At 43.6% G+C, this 23,761-nt stretch overlaps 4 protein-coding genes across 6 annotated transcripts; 3 read left to right on the top strand and 1 right to left on the bottom strand.

Moving 5' to 3' along the window:
• The first annotated feature begins 120 nt into the window (after positions 1-120).
• LOC117860473 (NADH dehydrogenase [ubiquinone] iron-sulfur protein 5-B) lies at positions 121-1,753 on the top strand. The gene is made up of 2 exons (XM_034743773.2): positions 121-374; positions 1,339-1,753. The coding sequence occupies exons 1-2, from the start codon at positions 225-227 to the stop codon at positions 1,447-1,449; spliced, it is 261 nt and encodes an 86-aa protein (XP_034599664.1). The 5' UTR covers positions 121-224; the 3' UTR covers positions 1,450-1,753.
• Positions 1,754-2,586: 833 nt separating this feature from the next.
• On the bottom strand, positions 2,587-13,205 carry LOC117860765 (phosphatidylinositol-3-phosphatase myotubularin-1). The gene is made up of 19 exons (XM_034744141.2): positions 13,043-13,205; positions 12,610-12,693; positions 11,464-11,538; positions 11,152-11,220; positions 10,938-11,007; positions 10,568-10,611; positions 10,178-10,458; positions 10,009-10,082; positions 9,069-9,132; positions 8,919-8,984; positions 8,421-8,520; positions 8,171-8,302; positions 7,057-7,220; positions 5,867-5,951; positions 5,291-5,518; positions 4,707-4,766; positions 4,566-4,630; positions 3,828-4,107; positions 2,587-3,678 (listed from the first exon to the last, which is right to left on the bottom strand). Exons 1-19 carry the CDS (start codon positions 13,088-13,090, stop codon positions 3,187-3,189), a joined length of 2,481 nt encoding a protein of 826 aa, XP_034600032.1. The 5' UTR covers positions 13,091-13,205; the 3' UTR covers positions 2,587-3,186.
• A 5,947-nt stretch (positions 13,206-19,152) lies between these two features.
• LOC117860647 (vignain) lies at positions 19,153-20,740 on the top strand. The gene is made up of 2 exons (XM_034744016.2): positions 19,153-19,737; positions 19,833-20,740. The coding sequence occupies exons 1-2, from the start codon at positions 19,278-19,280 to the stop codon at positions 20,471-20,473; spliced, it is 1,101 nt and encodes a 366-aa protein (XP_034599907.1). The 5' UTR covers positions 19,153-19,277; the 3' UTR covers positions 20,474-20,740.
• Positions 20,741-21,065: 325 nt separating this feature from the next.
• LOC117860649 (protein-L-isoaspartate O-methyltransferase 1) lies at positions 21,066-23,693 on the top strand. Of its 3 annotated transcripts, none has more exons than XM_034744019.2 (4): positions 21,195-21,329; positions 21,855-22,128; positions 22,701-22,865; positions 23,298-23,693. In XM_034744019.2, the coding sequence occupies exons 1-4, from the start codon at positions 21,324-21,326 to the stop codon at positions 23,546-23,548; spliced, it is 696 nt and encodes a 231-aa protein (XP_034599910.1). In that variant the 5' UTR covers positions 21,195-21,323; the 3' UTR covers positions 23,549-23,693. The 3 variants fall into 3 exon arrangements, with proteins under 3 accessions (XP_072150476.1, XP_034599910.1, XP_034599909.1); XM_034744018.2 differs by having other exon boundaries at positions 21,271-21,407; XM_072294375.1 differs by lacking the exon at positions 21,855-22,128 and having other exon boundaries at positions 21,066-21,329.
• Positions 23,694-23,761: the final 68 nt, after the last annotated feature.

Raw genomic sequence — 23,761 nt, 5'->3', positions numbered from 1 at the left:
GAGAGAGCCAGCCCAAGAACGCAAGCGCACGGCCGGCCGGCCAGCACCCCTGAGGTAGCGGGCGGGGCCCGCGGTGTCAGTGGGCAGCCAAGAGGAGGAGGGAGGCGAGCGAGCCGAACCCGACCGCGACCGGCGTGGAGAGAGAAAGAGGAGCAGCGGCCAGCCAAGGGTAGGGGGAGGGAGAGGGAGAGATCAACCAGGCGAGGGAGGAGGGCTCGTCGGCGATGGCGTCCGGGTGGGGCATCAACGGGAACAAGGGCCGCTGCTACGACTTCTGGCTGGAGTTCAGCGAGTGCATGAGCCGCTGCCGCCAGCCCTCCGACTGCGGCCTCCTCCGCGAGGACTACATCGAGTGCCTCCACCACTCCAAGGAGGTGAGCCGCCCCTTCCATCCATCCATCTCTCTCTCTCTCTCCCACGCCCCTCTGCTGCCCACCATTTCGTTCGATGCGTCGCCTCCGACTCCGAACCCTAGCGTCAGATCCCCACCGACCTCGTGTTACTTGTATTCGACTGCCTAGACTAGATCTGCTTTGTTCTTCGGCTCCCTTCCATTCCAGGCTCTAATTTTCCGTGCTTGGCCTCTGCTGTCATCATCTCTGTGAATGGTAGTATCGGGAAATGGTTGAGGCGTTTTCCCCTGATTTTGTACCGGAATTTGTTAACGCAATCTGATGTTGGAGGGTTGACTTCATGCCCATTGTATTGAAAATCCATTCTAAACGGACATCCTTAGGGTATGGGGTGGAGGGAACTATATGATTAATTGGGCTTTGAGTCCATTATAGGCTTTAATTGGACATATTAGATCGAGGGTTCTTTGTTGCAAGTGCTCATTTGCATAGATAGACTTAATGGTAGTGAAGAACTCACGGAATGAAGACATCGCGCTATATTTCCTGTAATTTCTGGAGTGGTACTGTTCTGGCCCAAATGTTCTAATATACAGTAGTACTTTGCTTCCTTTCTCTATGTATAACTATGTAAGTTGGTAATTTCTTATAACTACCATTGCAGCTTCTTGCTTCTTGTGATTGGATAACTAATTCCAATGATAATATGACTACAAAATGGAAAGACACAGAAGTAGAAATACTCTTCTCAGCATGTCCACTGAGAACATAAAAATGGATAAACCCCCTGATTTCACACACTGTTGAACTCTTCCAATTACGAGACAATTCAACCAGAATCAGGATACAACCTACTTGTGAATCCTGTTGTTGCATGCTTCTGGTTTATAACTTTGGGGTTTTAATATTCTCGTGAGAATTTTTTGGGAAACAGATAACCATGAGCTGATTTCAGAACATTGACTTTGTGGTTCTTCTTCTGCAGTTCCAGCGCAGGAACAGGATCTACAAGGAGGAGCAACGTCAGATCAGAGCTGCTGCGCGCAAGGCCAAGGAGGAAGCTGAGGGAGGCCCTGCAGTTGCAGCTCACCATTAGTCTGCCTGTCAATTTTTCTGCGTGTTGTTTTCTGTCAACTTGGTTCGGCTATGATGCTAAGAGCAAAGCAATAATCCTCCATCTTTCTGTTGGACTACACAGAATTTTTTTTTCCTCCATGACTTGTTCTATATCAAGACTTCAGTAAAACAGTCATGGTCATGAAGTTTGTGCTTGTTTGGGATATTGGGCGATGATGATGTTTGATTCAAGCGTCATACATTTGCACGTGCACTGCGATCTCTGATGTCTCTTTATTTTTCCTGTGGCATTGGAAGAGGAACATTGGAACATTGTGCTTTTACTGGATTTGATAGTTGATCTTGGTGGGATGGTTTCTGGTTATTGTGTTGCACGCCCATCCCAATATTTGTTCGCTGCCCTGAATAATATCCTTAGTTCATCAATGGGGTTCTGAACTTTGAATTGTGATTGAAAATGGTGACAATTGCTTGGTGGTTCGTCAGAAATGTGCTGTGATCAGCACATCATGCTGTTGGATAAAATAATCGCATATTTATGCCATTTTTGTGTTTCAGTTGTCCTGACATTTGCCATCGGTTCACCTGATGGTGTGTTAAATTATGATCATGGCTGCTAGACAAACAGATTTGGCAGCACAGCCGTTGCAATTGAGACATTTAGTGGCTGAACTTTAAGGGGGTGTTTGGTTCCTTGAGCTAAAGTTTAATCTATGTCACATCGAATATTCAGAGGCTAATTAGGAAGACTAAACATGAGTTAATTATAAAACTAATTACACGGCGAGACGAATCTATTAAGGCTAATTAATCCATCATTAGCAAATGGTTACTGTAGCAGCACCTTGTCAAATCATGGACTAATTAGGCTTAATAGATTCATCTTGCCGTTTAGCCTCCATCTGTGCAATTGATTTTGTAAAAAGTCTATATTTAATACTCCTAATTAGTATCTAAATGTTCTACGTGATTTAAGACGTCAAATACAATTAATAAAAAAAGACGTTGAATACAATTATCAAAACTGAACTGCTAGAATATTTTGTAATACTTATACATGTTGATTGGCTAGCATCCGCAGTTCTTATTAGTATTTAGCAATGCCACAAATTTTGCGAAAGAAAAGGAAAAGGTATACGTCATTGCAAGTGTCAGGGACTCTGAAACAATGGTGCAAACATTCCACACGTCCGTATTTTCATGTACAGCATTTCTTTTCAAGCAGGATGCGCATTGTCCTTATTCTCGCTAACCTATACAAGACATGTACTGTAAAAAGTTAGTGAAAAGAACTAGTATTCTTCTCTTCCACATTTCGCATTATTTTGCTTATGTATGAATCAATTGCCAAACTATATACAGCACAAGGACTAATTTTCAGTCCCAGTGGTTCCTAGCCAGTTGCTAACTCCTAATGTACAAGGCCGAATTTCCCCAGAGAAATTTAGCTGAAACCCACAAAGACTATATGAACACCATTGAAGTCGACTGTGAATGGATATCAACTTTGCATCCTCTATTTGCTTCCAATGGTTTATTTTGCTGTTGATGCAGATTCGGAGTAGCCAGACACTAAAGACAAAATCATTGAATGAAGGAATTTGTGAATGCGGGCATGCAGGTCAAATGTGGATCATGGAGTTGCTTTCCACGCATCCTTTTACTGTTGATGCAGACCTGGAGGTGCCAACCACAAAAAAATTCCATTGGCAACTGCCAAGTGCATCTAACACCAACAAGAACAGCTCATGGTCAACTACTCTGGACCAAAATAGCAGTCTTGTATCGATAACCGATCAAAAGCATCAAAATTTGCTTTCAAACCAACAAACTGGCTTCCAAGCTGTGCACATGGAGCATCTGGCCATCTGCACCCATCTCTTGTTCGGAAGGGGCACAGTGACTCGCAAAAATGGTCCCCTGGTGCTTCTGAGACCAAGCTGTCCTCAATTGCAGAGATTGATACAGAGAAGTCACCATTTTCATCTTCTTGAACCCTAGCATCTGTGCCTCTTCGCAATGAACATGACAGCACTTCAGTTCTATCCTCCTGGTTTTCACTCGTCGAAAATTTGATTGTACAGCCTATAGATTCAATCGCCTTTTTAATGGCAGCATTCTCCCTTTGAGCACTTTGAGCCGTGGCTGAGGCTGTGTTACTTGCATGTCTCTCCCTTTGCAAGTCTTGTTTTACAGATTCCATTTTCATTTTGATATCTTTTGCTCTCCATTCAGCGATGTCCTTTGCCTGTTCATTCCATCAGAAGACAAAACATCAGGGAAAAGATATATGGCACATAATAAGCTATTTTTGAACGGAACATCATAATACTTCTCTGTTAGTTAACCTACCGCAATAAAACAGACAGAATAAAATAAAAGGCTGTATATAATTACCTTCATTGCTTCTGCATATTTTTTATTCATAGCATGCCACTGAGATTCAAGATCACCACCTTGTGATTCATTGGGGCATGTCCATCTCAGATAAAACTGGGGCCAAAGGGTTGGAGCAAGTGCTGCAGCAGGGGGCAATAGTGCACCATTATGCTTTACTGGGTCATAGAATGGATTATAGTGCTCATGGAAGCTGCCGCCAGAAGCTCTTAGATCAGCCAAATACGACCACATGCAACGACAAGAGTTTGTGACACCAGATTGCTCCCTTTCCCGCTCACTTTCATTGCAAATCAGAAATTAGCTATGCAGAATATTATACAATAAACAAAAATCAAGCAGTGCAGGTGAAAAAAAGGAATCAAACACTGTTATTGCCAAGATATATGCACGTATGAAACAAAAGAACAACATGCTATGGACTTCTGGGAACACAATTCAGTAAGAGTTAAATGCTATGGGTTACACAATTTGAGAATGGACAAATGATGGCTTCTAAACTTAGGATAGAACTCTATTGCTGGCCAAGCTAGGACGATCTATAGAACATGCTGCCTATCAACTCCCCCTAATTAAGTAAAGAACACAGATATATGCTACATGGCATCATAGAAAACAGTGAGCATCAGAAAAAAATAATTCAAAATGGGAAATCATGTCTCATTACAGAGGAAGGGTATGTCAGGAACAAAAAGAATAAGCTCAAGTCACAAATCAGCCAAGATGGGAAATATTTACCTGTTGCATAAGAAGTTTCCAAAGCGGCATGACAACACACAATCCATAAAATCAACTAGGAATTTCTGCAAAAAGAAATCAGTTTAAAGATTATAAATGTTCATGGAGAAAAGAAGACTTACAGAAGAAAAGAAGACTTACAGAAGAGAATTGAAATGCAGATGGGTACAGACGTAACAACTGCGAGATACAATCGAGCCACTGAAAAACAATATACGTATTACAAGCCAGATCAAAAGAAAACAATGGATGTATCCAAAACATCTAATAATGTAGGAATAACATAATAGATACACTAAATGTAGAAAAGAGGGTGTTTATTCATAATGAAGCACAGCACTAATTCCACTAAAATGCCAGCACTAATGCTGTTTTCTCCATTGGTAATTCTGTAGAAGATTAGTGTTTGGCATGCTGCTAAGTGCTAACTAATGTAGTTTCTAAAACAGAAACCTTCCGAAGTGCATGGTTTGATCTGCAATCCAGTACTAAAAAGCTGAGAAGCATTCATCCATGCTATGAACAATCCATACCGCAGAAGAACATGCCTTAAAGGCAATAAAATAAAACAAGTTGTAATCACTGAATCAGAAGTTCAGAATGATGAATTGGCTATCAACACATCAGAAGATATAAGTTATTCATTAAGATGCAAGGAAAACGATTATTGACAAAGTACAGAAGTAAAAGATAATGGAAAAAACAAAACAGCATTGGCAAGCTACCTGTAACAATATCGGTGAAGAGTTGTTTGATGTCTGGGATTGAACTGAAGCATTGGAGGATGGTCCTGATGGCCCTAAAGGGGTCCTGCTTGGTGAACTGCTTAAGTTCCCAAGGGAAGGTTGCCTTAGTAGCTCATATTGCGATCCTCCGTTCTCAGCTACTGTTGGAACTCCCATTCTCTCTGCAAATGGATGACCAAATGCTAACCAATCCTTTTCCACAAGGGCCTAAAGCAGAGTTGGAAGTGTGTTATCAGTAATAAGAAAGGGAGTAGTGCTGATGGAATAGCTGAAGCAAAAAAAAAATCAAAATTAAGATAGCAGTTATCAAGTATTGAGCACTACCAAACATGAATGTTCTTCAAGGCAGATTTATACATTATGAAATGCAAGCATATCAACACAAGCAGCAACAAAGGGAAATAAAACTTGGCATTCCTTTTCCATTTTGATGACAAAAATAGATACATTTGGATGAAACACTCCAAACATAACTAAAAGTTACCATAGAAGGGTAAATGCAAGAATAATTATTATGCCACAATGAGTTTACAGCAAACTATTTACAACTGGTACCTGGAATCCACTGAAAGTTCGATAATAGGGATCAAGCAATAAACAAGCTAGTGCCACCAACTGGGTTGTACGGTCCCATCCATCACTGCAGAAATAAAGTAGCAAAAAAAAAAAGAAGAAATCCAATTAGATGCTACAAAGAGTCAAAGACAAAGGAACAAAGCTATAGCGATCACACAGGATCCTAAGATGGCATTCAAAGCTTCATTCATTTCAAAAATACACTAAGGATTGTCAAGGCAAACTGCTGGTTACGAGCACATCCTAGTAGGGGGCAGAGTTTGGATAACTGTCTGTTCTGCCAAAGTAAAATTTGATAATATTAATCCAGGGTCTTTAAATTTCCAGGGGCCTTTTTAACCTGAAGTGAACTTACAGCCAGCTTGCAAAAAGGTGGGCAAACTGTCATACAACAACTACACCTACTGATTCGTCATACATCAGTCTCTATAGCGGTAGAGCTATGGCTTATGTCATCTACACCAAACTAAAAGATTTTTCAGTGAAGGTTCTCTTTATGGCATATCCAAAAGGCAAAAGATAAAAAACAAAACTCGTGACAAATAGATGCAAATGCGAGTATTTCAGCTTACTATCTCGTTTGTCAAACATGCAGTTAGATGAGATTTGGATACAGTAACAAGTAATAACCAAGGAGGTGCAGTGGCCACATGATGCAGATTTTAGGAATAACCCTATGATAGATCAATAAATAATTTATAAGTGTTCTAAACGCTTATTTAAACAACTGTTATAGATCAATAAATCTAATCCATAGGAATCTCACCTAAGCTCACAATGATATGGGTTTGCAGTAGATACTCAAATTACAACAGCAACAAAGCCTTTTAGCGCAAGCCATAGATACTCAGATTCCTAACTAATAATGCTTACGGAATCTAGAGTGCAAAATTAATCCAACGAAGTAGGTCATGGGATATTCAGAATGCAGCTAGGTTTTCTGTTTCACAGATTATTATGTGAACATTAGGACAAGGCTCTTTGTTTCACAGAATTGATGCAGATTTGTAGGGTAACCATGTCACACAGAGGAACAGTTCTTACATACCCACACACATAGCAAGCATGCCAGGTCAACACAAGCAAGGAACAAAAAATCATGGCAATTTCCTCCACTTACCACAGCAAGTAAATTAGTGCAAGATAAAGATACTGAAGGAGATAAAAACCTGCAATGGACAAGAACTGATGCTGCTTCTTCCGCAATTTGTGCAGCAATCCATGAAGCACCAACCAGAATATTTTGGATATGGTTTAGCCATTCCCCTAGCGTTGAAGAAAATGATGTCATGCTATTTAGATTGCCTCCACCCCAAGTTGATCCACGATTCCTCTGCCAAAATATAATTAAAAAATTCAGCATGTCCTGTTCTGTATTGTACTTGATGAGCTTGCAGACAATTTAGTAAAATAAGTCGAGTCCTTGATATCTGTTACGATAACCCGACAAAGTGTCTCGGTAGTTTCAACTTTTAAGCAAAAGTTTAGATTGTCTAATTTGTTTGGCACAGATACAACAGATGAGAATATGCAACATGTACAGAAGTTAAGTAGTAACAGTTTCAAGTGGCTAAGAAGTACATCTCACAAGATAGTAAAAAAATCTATATAAATTTTATAATAATTCTGTCCAACACTTTGGTGCCATATGGCATTGGTCATCTTTCAAATGGCTGAGCATATTGCAGTTACATGCCTAGGATTAGGTGAAACCTCGAATGCACATTGCACTTGTGTTGCTTCACAAATAAATCCACTACTGCATAGAACAGAAAAAAGTAACCTAGGCTTGGCCGCCTGGGAAGAAAGAAAGAATCTGGTACAGAGGGAACAACTAGAATAGAAACCATGCATGGATAACCGTGAACCAGACCACATGCAAGCCCAATTGTCCAGGAGGCATAGACCAAGCCTGTAAGTCATGGTCCGATCAAAGTACTGTAAACGATTGAAGATATCACTAGAAAAGGTGGCTGCAATCGGGATTGAGATGCCAAAGTGATAACGTTACTTAATAAATGAACCCGCACCTCTCAGAGAATTACCCCCTTTATGCACAATGAATGTGTTATATGTATCGTCCAATCAGGAAAAATTCCATGCATGGTGATAGGCTGCTAGCTTGCAGCAGTTGTTCTATATTCAGAACATCCATTTGCAGCAATGGGCGTGAACAGGCATGCTACCACATTCCCAACAAAGTTTTTGTATGAATTATGGGAACAACAGACGCCAGCCTCAAAAGGGTTTACATTATATCAGCAAGGCAAACCATCAACTTACCCGATCTCCAACAACAGATACAGCTGAAGGGGTTCCATTTGACGAAATTGAGCCATGAGCATCCACATAGTCCCTAAGGCGAGAAAGACTATCTCTCATTGTGTGGATGTTCTGTATACCTAGAAAAAGAACCTGGTCCCAGATCCAGTGAATTAAAGAGCATAAATAATTTCTTCGACTGTTGATGGAAGAGAAAAAACTAGTGCAAAGCTATAGCTGCATGCTAGAAAGCTATCACGTCTAACATTACCTCAGATCTGGGGTAGTTAGAGGATGACTCTGAACCCCCTCCCTTTGCCCCATTTGCTAAAGCATTTGCTCTTGGCCGGGCATCGATTATGTACAATTTCCTGTTTTACAGCATGAGCAAAACACTATTTAAGCTGTTCATATATCTCCAAAGAAGTCAAAAGGTATAAGGACATTCAGAGAGTGCATCAAAGAAAAACGGCACAAGAGTTAGTTCGCATCTGTTCTGATTACTGAACTGATTCCCCATTGTTAAAAGACAAAATTAGGTAAAATACACACATCCCTTAGCTCCTTTAGCTCAGTACATGCCTCAGTTCTAGTGCTTAGTGCCATAAAAGAAAGAGGGAAAGAAAGCAACACTTAGAAGGTCGATATTATCTTTTACATATTCTGAAAGTCCCTTTCCAAAAAAAAATATGGATAAAAACATCTATGAGGTGAAAGAATAAATAGAGGTAAGAGAACAGATATAGCATGAAATGCATACTATGATTACCTTGGAGATACTTTATCATTGGTGGTTCTGCTGCTAAGAGCACAGACAAGCTTCTCATCGGCATTGCTGCAGAAATATCCTACATTAGACCAATTAAATGCAAGAATAGACAGCATATGTTCCAGACAAATTAGATAGATATAAACTCACTTCCTAAAGTTCATCATCAACCCAACCATTGGCTGAGCTGACCTTGCCAGAACAGCTCCAGTCCCTGTGATGTAAGCAAGTTCAGTTTTTTCTCATGCCTCCTTCACAATACCTTTTTAACCATTATAAATTGCCCGATTTACCCCAAAAAACAGTGATAATATAGGTTCGTCAAGAACATGAAAGGATCCCTTGAAGGTTCTTCAAGAAAATCCATTTAAGAAAACACAAATCAGATTTTTCTAAATAGGCTTGAATAATATACTAATACCAATCATCCTTTATGAACATAAGCCCTACAAAAATCTAACTTCTCGTTCAAACTGGAAATAAGTTGATTAAGTATCAGGATTTTCTATTCAAAGTAGCTACTTTGAGTGTTGCTATCAGTTTAGTGTCCAAACCAAAAAGAATCCCAGGAGTACTAGGATGGATATGATTGCAAGCTACAACAACGAAAACACTAATGATGGTGGCTGCGGTAGTGGCTCCCAAGAAAGTAATACTACCATCAGGCACAAATACATTTCATTCTAGAAATAGAAACACTATGCTGTCAAAGTCAAACTTTAAAAACATTACATATTGATATCTTTCCAAATATTTCTACTACAAACACAAAAATTAAATGTGTAGATCGCCTTGAAAAGTTATATTATAAATTTATAATATTGATGGTTTTAAATATATTATGATGAAAATGAAGGATCCGGATAACATTTGGAGATTGTGTCGATGTTCAAAACAATGTGACCCAAAGGGGATAATTTTCAACAATAACAGGCAGTATTTCTCAATGATGCTAACTTTCCAACAAACTTGACACATGAACATGAGAATATTGGCCCTCAACAGGTCTATGGGAGTAGGGATCTTAAGGTAAGAGATAGAAAAGGATATATCAACTAAGGAAGAATTTTAAAAAAAAGAGTATGCATACCAGGGTCACACCATGAAATAACAGGCAAGCGTTTGCCTGATCGAAAAGTAGAAGCTTGAAATAAATCTTCATCACTAACGTAATAGACAAATGGTAGCATCAATGACTTATAAATGTGTTTATAAGAGAATAGTACTACCACATAATATTATCAAGGGCATGAAAATACCTTATGCCCCTTGGTACAATCAGTTCAGAGGGGTAAGTTGAACACAATGCATAACTGGAATTAACTCTAGTTAGCCTCCACCAATCATTTGACAAAGAAACTTCCTCAACTCCCCGTAACTGAGGTAAACTTTTCCTAAAAAGACGAAAGTATTCTCTCAACAGCCGCCACTTTGGCTCAGAATCATTCTTGATGGTAGATGGATCGCAAGAAAATGCATATAGGTCCCACAAATTAGCAGGTTTAGTGCATCTTCTTAAAGCATCAAACACTTCCTTTTTCTGGAAAAAAGAAAGCCAAGAATCAAAAGAAAACCTCGAGATTCAGAATGCATGGCAAAACAATATGCTGAAAGAAATTATAACTCCACATGCAATCAAATCAAGATACCTGCTTGGGCAGAAAAGCGAACACAATGATTCTCATGTCTTTGCCTGAACAAAAGTAGATCAAGTAAAAGACGAAGATCAGTACAAGATCATTCAACAAATGTCGTAAAATAGTAAAGCTAATGTGATCATTAGAAGAAATATCTGCTGATCCACCCAAACCAATAGAAACAAACTAATCCAAATCAAAAGGTTTGATGAATGTAATTACAATATGATACCCAACATGGTCCCTTGATATCACTTATATTATCTCAAGGGACAACCTTCATTTTTTTCCCACAAAAATCTACTCGAATTAGCGAAAGGTATGGTTGCAGTTGGAGATATAATTATGCTCAAAGGTGACTCAGTGCAGACTACAAACTTACCAATGACTTGGAGAAGTTCAAGGGGACGGCTCTTATCAGAGAGGTGGGGAAGGGGTTGAAGCTTCACATCCTGCAACAGAAATGATTCAGTCAATAATTTATAAGAACAGTTTGCATGAGTCGTGGTAGCACAACTTACATAACTATAATCCTGGGCTGATAATGCAAACATGGGAAGAATAAAGAGGCCCAACACAGATTACTTAAGACTTACATCGTTTAGCCTCTCGATTGTCGTCAGCGGAATGGTACCCAACTCCATTACACATTTTCTTGCTTGGCTCTGCAAAATAGTCACATGATTAAAATAAGAAAGGGGGAAGGGTGACTGCATGATCAGAACAACCATTGAAGAGATAAGAAAAATGGAAGATGTGAAGAATGAACAGAGCTGGCAGGAAAAAAGCCAGAAGAAAATTATCTCTGGATAAAAATCAATGTTGCATGGCAAAATGGTATTGTATTGAAGTGCAGAAGACATCCGACCACATAAAACTATTATAAGTTCCATGATATGATTGCTTACCACAAAGAGAAGTCGGAAATTTGTCACTGAAAGTGTACCAGGCTCGCGGTTGTTTAATAGAACAACTCCATGGCCCTAAGTAAGGAAGGTGAGAGAAATCAAAATTCAAGATGGACATATATGCAAGTAAAAACAGTGAAATCAATCAGCTCTGTTTGAGGTTTACTTCAGGAATTAAATACGCCATATTTTATGAACTTGAGGCACAAAAATAAGTTACAGATTTTCTCAAGGAGGAAAAAGTAACTCGGTTACCCCCCAAACTCGGTATGACTTGGCACATTATCATGAACAGGCAGTTACATCCAGATGTTCCATAAGAAGCTCTTTACAGTAGGCAAATGTAGCAAAGCATGCTGCACCTGCTATCGCCGTAACATGGTATATGACAAGCTTTTGCAAAACACCATTAATGCTGATTTCAAGTATGTACCAGAAAGAAATTCTCAAGGATGGTATATTCACTAAAAAATCTTACATTCACTAAAACCTCGTTCAAATTGTTTATGGTACATTTGCTCACATGAACCATTTAGTTGTTGATCTGGATTTTGATAATTGGACTAGTAGTTTTCCGTGTCATCCTGGGCAAAGACATCCTCATCCATACTCGCACCTTACAGTTAGCTTTGGAGGATCCATTAGTGCCATATGAAAGTTTTCCCTTTTGAAATCAAAATTTAAGTTAGGTATGTCATTGCTCTGTTAACTCAAAGAGAATCCTCAGACCCCTTGAGGCTGAGAAAGCCACTAGATGTCTTGAACAATGATGTTTTGTTTCATTTTCATTTTTTCTGCCTAAAATGACACATAGTACAATGCATGCCATTCAGATCTATTGCTCCAAAGATAACAATCTCTGCTATTACGTGATGATTTGACATGTGCACTTGCGTACAATGCATCGACGTTACACGGATCAAAATTTGCAGACGACAGAACCCATGATGCTACTATGATGTCATTGCGATGAGGCTAGCTTGGCAAGTGATTCCCATCAACGGCCAACATGCATCATGAGCTCACCCGAGGACAGGACAACCCGGAGGTGGACAATTGTGGTTACAGAGCACCCACCAATTGATTCATCATCAGAGCATCCGAAAGAAATTTTGTAAGCTATAGGTAGGTCAGAATTGCGGTTACCTGGGCGATAACCTCCTCGTCCTCGAGCAGGAAGTCGTCCATGCTCTCCTTGACGCTCTGAACCAACCTCCGCGGCCTCGGATCCTTTGAACGAAAGCGAGAAACGTCAGCGACACACCATCAAGACATCTCAAACACCACCCGCAAACTTATCCCTAGCGTCTACCGCCCGTACGCCCGCGGCCGGCCACGCATGCAGCCGCGGGGGGAGGGGGCGGTGCGCGTTCGTGGCGTCGGCCCCCGGTGCCCCCCCCGGGCCGTACCGAATTCCGAGCCCCAGACCCCACCTCCCCGCAGAAGCCGACGCGCAGAGAGGCGCAGGCATCGCGGGAGCGCAACCGCGCTGGGCCGCCAGTGGCGGGGCGTGCGAGCGAGCGGAGCGGAGCAGGGGCAGCGGGGAGGGAGGGAAGGGGAGGGGGTAGGCGTACCGCACCTCGATTTGGTTCCAGTCGATGGCGTCCCAGCTGCCGGAGCCGTCCATCTCCGGCGGAGCGGCTGCGGCGGCGGCGGGTCCCCGTTCCGTGCGCCCGCGGCGCCTCGCGGTCGCGGTCGCGGAGAGAGAGAGAGAGGGGAGGAGGGCGAGCGGTGGGGACGAACGGAACGGAACCGAACAGGGGGAAAGAAAGAAACGTGTTTGCTTGCCTGTTGGGCTGGTCTGGTCTTGTTTGGGTTGGGCTGGGTTGGCTTGCTGCGGAGGGAATCGACCCGCCCGACCGTGTCGTGCCCGACGGGCCTGGCTGTGGGGGGTGGGGGGTGGGGGGTGGGGGGTGGGGGTAGCGTGACGCGGGCAGGAGTTTGGTTCCACCAATCTTGGGCGTTGCGACAAGTTTTCCTTCTCCGTTTTCTTTTCCGTACGACAACTTCAGTTTGGACTCTCTGTCTCAGTCTCAGGCTTTTCCTCCGTTCCAATCCCAACTTCCAACCAACTCTATTCCTTTTCAAAAAAGAAAATCCAACTCCATTTTGTTTAAATCAGCTTACCAGCATCGAGTGACAACGAAATTAATTTATTCCATCAGAAAAGTGAAAACGAATTTACTACTGGGCTATGGCAGAAGTTTGATTTAAAAAACCGGACAGGGTGTCAAAACCGGGCAAATTTAGACCTTTGGTAGTTTCAAGGTAATTTACACGGTTTTAATCATTGGATGACCCTCCATATCCGGTTTTGTAGTTGCGGGTTGAAAATCAGACTTGTGCTATAGTTGAAGAGTGAAAATTATATTTTTTTCTTTTTTTTTAACTAGTGGTCGGCGTTTTGGCGAGTGCGATGAGGCATTATTTGATGCTGATGAAATGACAGTGATGATGATGTGATCTGGGGCGTTCTGTGTTGTGGTGAGAGTTTTAAATATGGTTTTGTGGATGGTTGACATTCCAAAAAAAGGCGGGGATGCTAGGATGAACATGCTGTGTTATCTATCCGTTTGACTTTGTGACGAATCAACGTGTGCCACAAACTTAGGTTATTCGCACATATATTGAGGCATAGAGATATAATATACTTGCAAGATGGCTAGGGGGATGAGAAATTGAGAGGCGTATGTCAATGTGAAGATGCACCGTGGGCTGCGCAAGGATTATAATAACATACCCTCAACAAAAAAAAAAGATAATAACAATAATCTCCCGCTCCGGAGGCGAGCACCTTATCCATTAGGCCGCGCGGTCGTTGAAGAATAAAATTATATATTATTTTATCAAGATCAACTGCTAATGAGCTTAGCACTTTGTTTCGTATTTAGTGATGGGCCTGAAGCGAGACTTCTTTTTATCAAGAGGCCTGAACTACCGTCTTGAGGGGTGTCTCGCTAAGTTTAAGCAAATGGGATATGTATAGAACAGTCGGGTGTTTTCAGTTGAAAACGCTCTAGCTGGACCTACCGGAAAAATGACGTCCAGTACCGGTCAGCAACCCCTTCTAGTACTGGTTGCCTAACTGAAAGGGATCTTTAGTACTGATTCAAATAATCGGTACTAAAAGGTACTAGTTGGAGATATCAACCAATACTAAAAAGCTTCCCACATCGCATGGGGCCGCCCTTATTAGTACCGATTGGTATCCCCAACCGGTACTAATGTGTTTTTCCTTTCTTTTTTTTATTTTGTGTTCCTTTATTGTATATTCGTATTCCATATTTATTTTTTACTTATACTAGTTCTAATACGCTAATATATGTAAAGTTCTATTTATCTTTAATATAACATTTGAGATAATATTATATATATATATATATACACACACATATTGTGCATGCACGTATATGAATAATATTACACATTGCGTACACATATCGTATTTATTATTCTGAACCCGAGGCCGGTTTATGCACTAACGGAGATCCGTCATGGTAAAACTCCCCCAAAGGATTTGTGACCTCCTCCAGAAGAAATCCACATAATTGTTCTTGTATTGCCCTAAAAATTTTTTGTATCGACGAGTCTTGCCATCCTGGTCATCATCTGTGTCATTAGAAAATAAATTAGAAATACTTAATCTAAATTTTTTGAACAATTGAAACTTTTTTGAAATACAAGCAAATGAATTAAAATACTTAATCTAATTTTTCTAAGTATATACACTTAGATTAGTTTTTTGAAGTACAAGCAAATAAATTGAAATACTTAATCGAATTTTTCTAAGTATATACACATGGAATGGTTTTTGAAGTATAAGCATATGAATTGAAATATTTGATCTAATTTCTCTAAGTATATACACATGGAATAGTTTTCGAAGTATAATCATATGAATTGAAATACTTAATCTAATTTTTCTAAGAATATATGTACGGTTAATTGGTGTTCGCTGATATGGCCGGCCGGACCGATCGAGTCGTGGATGTTGTCACAAACGTAATATCTGCATAAATTAGTACCCTTCGTCTGTCTCGAACACTGTATATATGGAAATAAAAGTTATGTAAGATTTGTTGTGTTATAGAAAGTGTCACGAGATGTGAAAATTCAACACATACGGGAAATCTGTCTTCCAATCAAATTTCTCCTTGAAAACAGTTATTTTTGGACTACTACTTGTTTCATTACTTTTCAAGAGAACAACTTACATGTATGAAGCCATTTATGGTGCTATGTTGATGATCATATGGAATCATGCACTATATAATCACTCGTATCGCATGATACATTTCAAATCTCCGTGTCATACTGGCTCCTGATTCATGCACTAACCATAGATGGAGTCTAGTACAAACATGAAAACAATATTATGAATATAATCCAACACTCGATGAGAAGTAGCATTAAAACTCAAACAACACCATGAAATCCATATCACCCAGTCAAACATTACATGTTAGTCGCACATGCTACCTCGAGGCTGACTCCTAAGCCTTGGAGGTCTCGCATACACCAGCGATCTAAGTACATCGTGAGAGCTCTAAAAAAGGGTGGCATCTAATCATGGGGAAAACATGGTACTCATGACTCATCAAGTGCCGGAACATGCTCTCGGCTGACATGAAACATCTCATAGAAACTACTATCTCACAACTACCTCATACAGGATATCCCAGGTCCCGTACAATTTTGACTACTTCTAGGCACAACGGGGGCATTGCTTCGTTATAATATTGTCCACACCTTGAGTCGCAAGCTCATGCTAATGGGTGTAACTACCACTCACAAACAGGACATACTGATACTGACCAGACTTGTATCCAGACAGACCTTTGTTTTTACGGTTATTATCCATCTCAGTTAAGAGTCCGTTATGATCATTTTGATTCCAGTTATCAGGGATGAAAAGCAGTGCTTCAACACTTTGTTTAAACTCATCATTGTGCAAGACATCCAGGATGTCATAAATAAAGAATGAGGCCTTCCTATCTTCATTCCAAAAGAAGACATAGGCCAGCACATGTTCCTTGACCAATATCGGTGGAATGAAACTGGACTGCGATAAATTCTTCAATGCGTGTGCCAAATCATCTAGCACCATATAGTCTTGAGTGGAATGATGATGCTTCTGTATTGTTGAAATCTCTTCGATCCCATTGCCTACCGCATTCCAATCAGCAAAATTGTGCATGTTCCTTTCCCATGCCATCTAAAATGCAATTCATATAGCGTGTCATTAAGTTATTAAACCAATAAAGTGAGCTATGACTTTACGTAGGACAGTCCGGTTTACCTCTTGAGTGAAATTGTGCTAATTTGATGAGTTTGGAACTCTTGTCGAAATATGTAGTTTTGAGACTGAAATTGCCATGATGCAACCCATTCAATATCAGCTCATGAATGCCTTCAGCTATTTGCCTATTCAAATTTTAAAATTATTTGCATTGATATTATAGAAGCACAAGAATAATGTTTGATAAACAATAGTACCTTACTAAGGGCCTGTTTGGCAACCAGGTGTTAAAGTTTAACACCCGTCACATCGGATGTTTGGATGCTAATTAGGAGTATTAAACATAGGCTAATTACAAAACTAATTGCACAGATGTAGTGTAATTCTCGAGACGAATCTATTAAGCCTAATTAGTCCATGATTTGACAATGTGGTGCTACAGTAACCATTTGCTAATGATGGATTAATTAGGCTTAATAGATTCGTCTCGCGAATTAGCATAGGGTTCTGAAATTAGTTTTATAATTAGCTTATATTTAGTTTTTCTAATTAGCATCCGATGTGACACTGTTAAAGTTTAACACCTCGTATCTAAACACCCCCTAAATTTAGATCTCAGTAACATTCGGTCCTTGTTCTAGCAAATGTGAGTGGATCCCTGGTAATGGCTCCACCAATATGGAGGCTACTTAATGTTTGCGGAACAGGGATTGAGAGAAGATTTTTCCAACCTTGCGTGCACTGATAATGTGAGTAACTCCCTTGATTTTTTTTCTTTTTTTCTGTATGCACAAGTCACATGTGTACTAATTAGAGGTCCACCCGTGGAAGAGCAAATGGGCTCCAAGCTGATCAAGCGGATTGTGACAACGGCCCTACTGATTATCTATCTTTTTTTTTCCTTTTGTGGAAAAGCCCAGCCCATTGCAGACCGCTAAGAATTCAGGAATTCGCACAGCACAGCCAAGCATGCGTGCCTCTTGCGCCAAGGGCAGTAGGAGGAGGATTAGGAACATGTTGCATCGCCAAACGGCCAAACCCTTTGCATTATCTTCTGCAACGCCGCATGTTGGGTCATGTGCACCCACCCATCTTCTCTCGATCGATCCATCAGAGTGCCAAGATTTCCTGATCCATGAGGTGGTCCAGCTCGATGGGAGCTACTAGTATGATATCTGCTTGACGACTCGTAGCTAGTAGCATGGATGAGATGCATCGTAGTTAGGCTGTGCTTGATGGATAGCATAGGATGTTAGGCTGTGTTGGATGAATAACATAGGATGTTTGGCGACGAGATCGAAACCTTGAATATCTGGCGTTTGGAGATATGAGATGTGCACTTGACATCGTCTTTCAGACTTTCAGAGATAGTGTAACTCATGGTAGTAACTTTTGTTGGCATCCGGATGGAAAACCGCGGACGTTTCGTACATGCAGATTCATGGTGGGTTCACAGCAGCTGGTTGAAGGTTCTCTAGCTCCTCCATCCTGCCGGCTTGCCTGCCTGTTTTCACTCCGGGATCCGAAACGTCTGCCCTTCTACTTGGATGGCGCCGCGCCGCGTTTGTCGTCGTGAACGTGTCAAGGAAGCAAGGGTAAGTCCTCCAATCCCTGCGTGACAACGGCGGTGCCCGATCGAGCTTGTCGATGCTTCCAAACTTCAACTTGCCATTGCTTGAGAGCCTCATTCAGCTGCCCGCCCGCCCGGTTTTAGCTACAAGTACTGTACCTGAATTGATGCGCACATTCTAGCCACCTGGGCGTTATTGGAAGCGGTTCGTTCATGCGTAAATGTTGCCGCAAACTAATAGGAACACGCTTGCTGTTTCTTGTTGCCAACACACATCCCTGAGATGAAAAGGAAGCGAAAGCGACCATCGTTCATACTGTGTACTACCCCCCTCTCCTCCATCATCTCTGCATCTGCGTTTCCTTCTTCTTCCTCTGCCCCTGCAATCCCGGGCAGTGGTGACCCGTCTCTGTATCCATCTACCTGCGGCAAATGCAGGCCAGTTTCGGCGATAGGATGAAACGGCTCTGAAACTAAAAAAGCTTCAATTATTGGCGTCCTCCAAGTACGTAGATAGGCTTGGTTGGCAGTCAGATCTGTACATGCCCGTCGATCGCGTAAACGCCTCGCTAATCCCTCATCTCCTTGTTTGGTTCGATCGGCCACGCATTAATCTCATCTCCTTGTTTGGTCGTCCAGTCTGGCCTTAGCTTGCCACCGAATTACGCATCAAGTACTGTATGTACGTTCATCTCATGCTCCTCCTTACTGTTAGTCGTTGCATCCGGCTGATCGATCGATCCATCGATTTCTTCTACATGAAACCACTCATTCACTGATCCAAATCCGGTACCAAGCTGTTGCCCGCAAGCAACGTCATCACCGTCGTCTTGCTGCTAGCCATCGCGGCGTCCAGGCTATATAAGGACCCCCCTCGTCGCCATGGGAACCGCACCTCACTGCAACAGAAGCCAGCAACCGATCAGCCAGCAGCACTGTTCCATCGCCACCATTTCTCGATCGAGTCGCTAGTGTCGAGCCAGCAGTCAGTACCAGCAACTAGCGATGGCGAGAGCGCCGGCGGCCGCCGCGTTGCTGGCGGCGGCGGTGCTGCTGCTGGCGTCGGCCCCTGCGCCGGCGTCCGCGGTGGACTTCGGCGCGGAGGACCTGGCGTCGGAGGATGCGCTGTGGGCGCTGTACGAGCGGTGGCGCGGCGTGCACGCGGTGGCGCGGGACCTGGGCGACAAGGCCCGCCGCTTCAACGTCTTCAGGGAGAACGCGCGCCTCGTCCACGACTTCAACCAGCGGGACGAGCCGTACAAGCTCCGCCTCAACCGCTTCGCCGACATGACCGCCGACGAGTTCCGCCGCCACTACGCCGGGTCCAGGGTCGCCCACCACCGCATGTTCCGCGGCGACCGCCGCCAGGGCGGGTTCATGTACGCCGGCGCCCGCGACCTCCCGGCCTCCGTCGACTGGCGCCAGAAGGGCGCCGTCACCGACGTCAAGGACCAGGGCCAGTGCGGTGAGTGCCTTGCTATCTACTGTTTGTTCATAGCGTTCTCCCTCTCTAGCTGACTGATGTCTCCCCTGCACTGCCATGAACAACTAACAACGCAGGAAGCTGCTGGGCGTTCTCGACGATCGCCGCCGTTGAGGGCATCAACGCGATCAAGACGAAGAACCTGACGTCGCTGTCGGAGCAGCAGCTGGTGGACTGCGACACCAAGGCCAACGCCGGCTGCAACGGCGGCCTCATGGACTACGCCTTCCAGTACATCGCCAAGCACGGCGGGGTCGCCGGCGAGGACGCCTACCCCTACAAGGCCCGTCAAGCCTCCTGCAAGAAGTCCCCATCCCCGATCGTCACCATCGACGGGTACGAGGACGTGCCGGCCAACGACGAGTCGGCGCTGCGGAAGGCGGTGGCGCACCAGCCGGTGTCGGTGGCCATCGAGGCCAGCGGGTCCCACTTCCAGTTCTACTCGGAGGGCGTGTTCGCGGGGAAGTGCGGGACGGAGCTGGACCACGGCGTGGCGGCGGTCGGGTACGGGGTCGCCGCCGACGGGACCAAGTACTGGGTGGTGAAGAACTCGTGGGGCCCCGAGTGGGGGGAGAAGGGGTACATCCGCATGGCCCGGGACGTGGACGCCAAGGAGGGGCTCTGCGGCATCGCCATGGAGGCGTCGTACCCCGTCAAGACCTCGCCCAACCCCAAGGCCGTCGTCGCTGCTGCCGGCGACGAACACGACGAGCTCTGAATATTATCGGTCGTCCTGCGAGCATCTGATGACATGAATTACCCAGTGACAGATGAATAAGCAGCATATCATACTCTAGTTATTGATGATCGATGTATGCACGGACAGACAAGATCACGCCATGGACTGTGAATTGGCATACGTAACATGTTATACCCCAGCAGTAATTTCTATGATTAATGTAATTCATGTGAATTGCATTCAGTATGTAATGTAATTCATTAAGACTTTGAAACATCAACAATTATATGATTATAGCACTGCAAAGATGGCTGCTCACTGGAATAACTAGCATAAATGCCCGTGCGTTACTACGGTTTCTTACCTGCTTGTCATCCGCTCCCAAGTTCTCATCCGCTAAGGGACATGTGAATTGCATTCAGTATGTAATGTAATTCATTAAGACTTTGAAGCATCAACAATTCTATGATTATAGCACTGCAAAGATGGCTGATGATTGGTTCACTAGAATAATTGGACCTTATTGTTGCTTGGAAGAAAGAAGCATCATGCCTGCGTCATGGGAGGAGTGTTTGACAAATAATTCCTTGGAAGAGGGCAACCAACCGAGGATGGGCCGTGTTGGGCTGGTATGGGCCTTGATTTCACAAAAAGATGGCAGTCCACCAATCCTCTCTCCCTCCCCGTGTTGGGCTGGTATGGGCCGTGATTTCCCCACCAGCACCGGGCCACCACGGCTGCGCTGCGCTGAGCCATCTGGAATCCTCCTTCTCCCTCCCCGTCTTCTCCGGCCGATTCCTCCTGCCTGCACCCACCCCACAACCGCCGGCCGCCCCGAACCCCAGAGAAGAATCGAGGAGGCACCAATCTCTCGACGCGCCCCGTCGACATGGAGGTACTCCGCTCCATCCTCTCTTGCTTCTCCTCCCGCTCCGGCTCCGGCCCCCGCCCCCGCACTGGCGCCCAATCCGTAGTAAGTTTCGATCGATCGGTCCTTGTCGTAGCACCGTCAAATCATACTTTCTGGATCGCGTCACCACCGCCCCCGTTTGATTTGTTCCTGTGACCGACGAACCCTAGCCTGACCCTGGCTGGCCACAGGTGGGGTTTGGGTCTCAACTCCCAACCCCGACTGCTTCCAGTAGTAGGAGCAGAATTGCGCTGCCTACTGATATTGCAAATTGTCTGACATGGAGTTGCACTCACTCCCACTCCTGGTGGATTGGTTCCACTTGCTAGCCCTCCTGACTCTGCACAGCAAAAGATTTAAGGGGATTCTGATACGCAGTGATTTTTCAGTGTTCAGTTCACCTGCCAACCGTAGAGTCTGTCTTGTTTGCCCCCCTTTGTTGCTCTTTCGTTGAGAATGCACAAGAGGGTCGGTTTGATCTCGTTCCTCCTCCTCCTGCTCCTGGTGCAGCACGGGCTGTGGTCGAGCGGCGCCAGCGACAAGAACAAGACAATGGTCGAGCAGCTGCAGAGGTACGGGATCATCCGGTCGAGCAAGGTCGCCGAGGTGATGCAGGCCGTCGACAGGGGGCTGTTCGTGCCATCCGGCGGCTCGCCATACTTCGATAGCCCCATGCCAATCGGGTACAACGCCACGATATCGGCACCGCACATGCACGCGGCGTGCCTGGAGCTCCTGGAGAAGAATCTTCAGCTGGGGATGCGTGCTCTCGATGTTGGCTCAGGTAATAAATTTATAATGCATCCAATCTAGTTCGACTATGCACTGCTAATGCTGTTTCTCAAATCTCAAGGCAGTATTATGTTCCCTCCCATATCAGCTAGTATGTTAAGACTCTCAGCACTGTGGTCGAAACTCGATTAGAAAAGACAGTCAATTCTAGCTATAATTTGGTCCCTCAGCTGAGACTTCTAATAACTAGCTCCTCGTTTCAAGAAAAATAGTAATTTATTGGTTTCACAGTGTTACTTGTGTCTGTAAATCGACCTCGCTAGTAATCTGGTTCAGCAAGTTCTTGGAATTTGTCTTTCGTCAAGTCCTTCACAATGATCACAACCTTCACACACTTCAAAGCTGGAAGATGCAGATCTGTGTGTCGAGCATACATGATAAGAGAACTCACTGTACTTGACCTCTATCGCAGTTTATATAATACTTTGTTTATGCCAAACTGATATATGGATATAGGTGATGATGCTACCATCTTGTTTTAGCAGATGAAATGCCTAATTCCTTGAGATGCATATGTCTGCTGCTGAACCCGCAATGGTTGTTTGTTTCTGAGAATTCTTTCAGGTACTGGGTACCTAACTGCTTGCTTCGCACTGATGGTTGGATCAGAAGGGCGAGCAGTCGGTGTTGAACATATTCCAGAGTTGGTTGCTACTTCTATTGAAAATATCAAGAAAAGTGCAGCAGCCCCACAGCTAAATGATGGATCTCTTAGTATACACATTGCTGGTAAGTGTCGCTTGCTTCGTGCTAGCATAAAACTCAAACATGTTGAAGTGGCAAGTTTCCAACGTGTTCAATGCAGACTTCAGTATATAACGACCTAGCTGTTGAGACTTAAGAACTGAGTTCAGGTGAAAATATCATTTGCAAAGCAATGTCTCATTTTCTCTTATTGAATGAAGAAACCTGCTTCAGCTAAATGAGGCAGTCCTACTAGCAAGGAATTTTTTTTTCTTTTCTTTTGCTGTCTGTAATACCATGAGATGGATCTTCTCCGATTGTGAGGTGCTGCTCCTTAGATTACGAACTTTGCAGCAGCTGTGAATTGTAGTAATATTCCTGCGTTTGGCACTCTGGCTTCATGTGCATTCAGCATTGTTGGTTGTTCTATATACCATCAAGACCTGATGCACTAACAGATGTTTAAAACTGATGCAGATGGCAGGGAAGGTTGGCCAGAGCTGGCACCCTATGATGCCATCCATGTTGGAGCTGCAGCGCCACAGATCCCAGAGGCGCTGATCGAGCAGTTGAAGCCCGGTGGCAGGATGGTAATCCCGGTAGGGACAGTTTTCCAGGAGCTCAAGGTGGTGGACAAGAAGCTGGATGGCACAGTCAGCATAAGAGACGAGACATCTGTGCGCTATGTGCCGCTTACCAGCAAGGAAGCGCAATTGCACGCAAACTGATTGCACCAAATGCACCTTGTCAGCTCAGGCCTTCGATGATTCGAGATCGAATCACTATTGTTGTACATAAATTGATCCTACCGTGTTCGGTTTGGAAATAATGTAAACTGCCATCTCGTTACGAAGTATATGCTTGTTTCTCTCAGCTTCCTCTCAGTTTATATTTGTGCAGCTTGTTTCTTCAGAGCTTGTGTTGTCAATTTGGTTGCAACT

The sequence above is a fragment of the Setaria viridis genome, chromosome 6 (assembly GCF_005286985.2).
Source record: "Setaria viridis chromosome 6, Setaria_viridis_v4.0, whole genome shotgun sequence".
Taxonomy (NCBI): Eukaryota; Viridiplantae; Streptophyta; class Magnoliopsida; order Poales; family Poaceae; genus Setaria; species Setaria viridis.
This window is presented reverse-complemented; position numbering and strand designations above follow the sequence as displayed.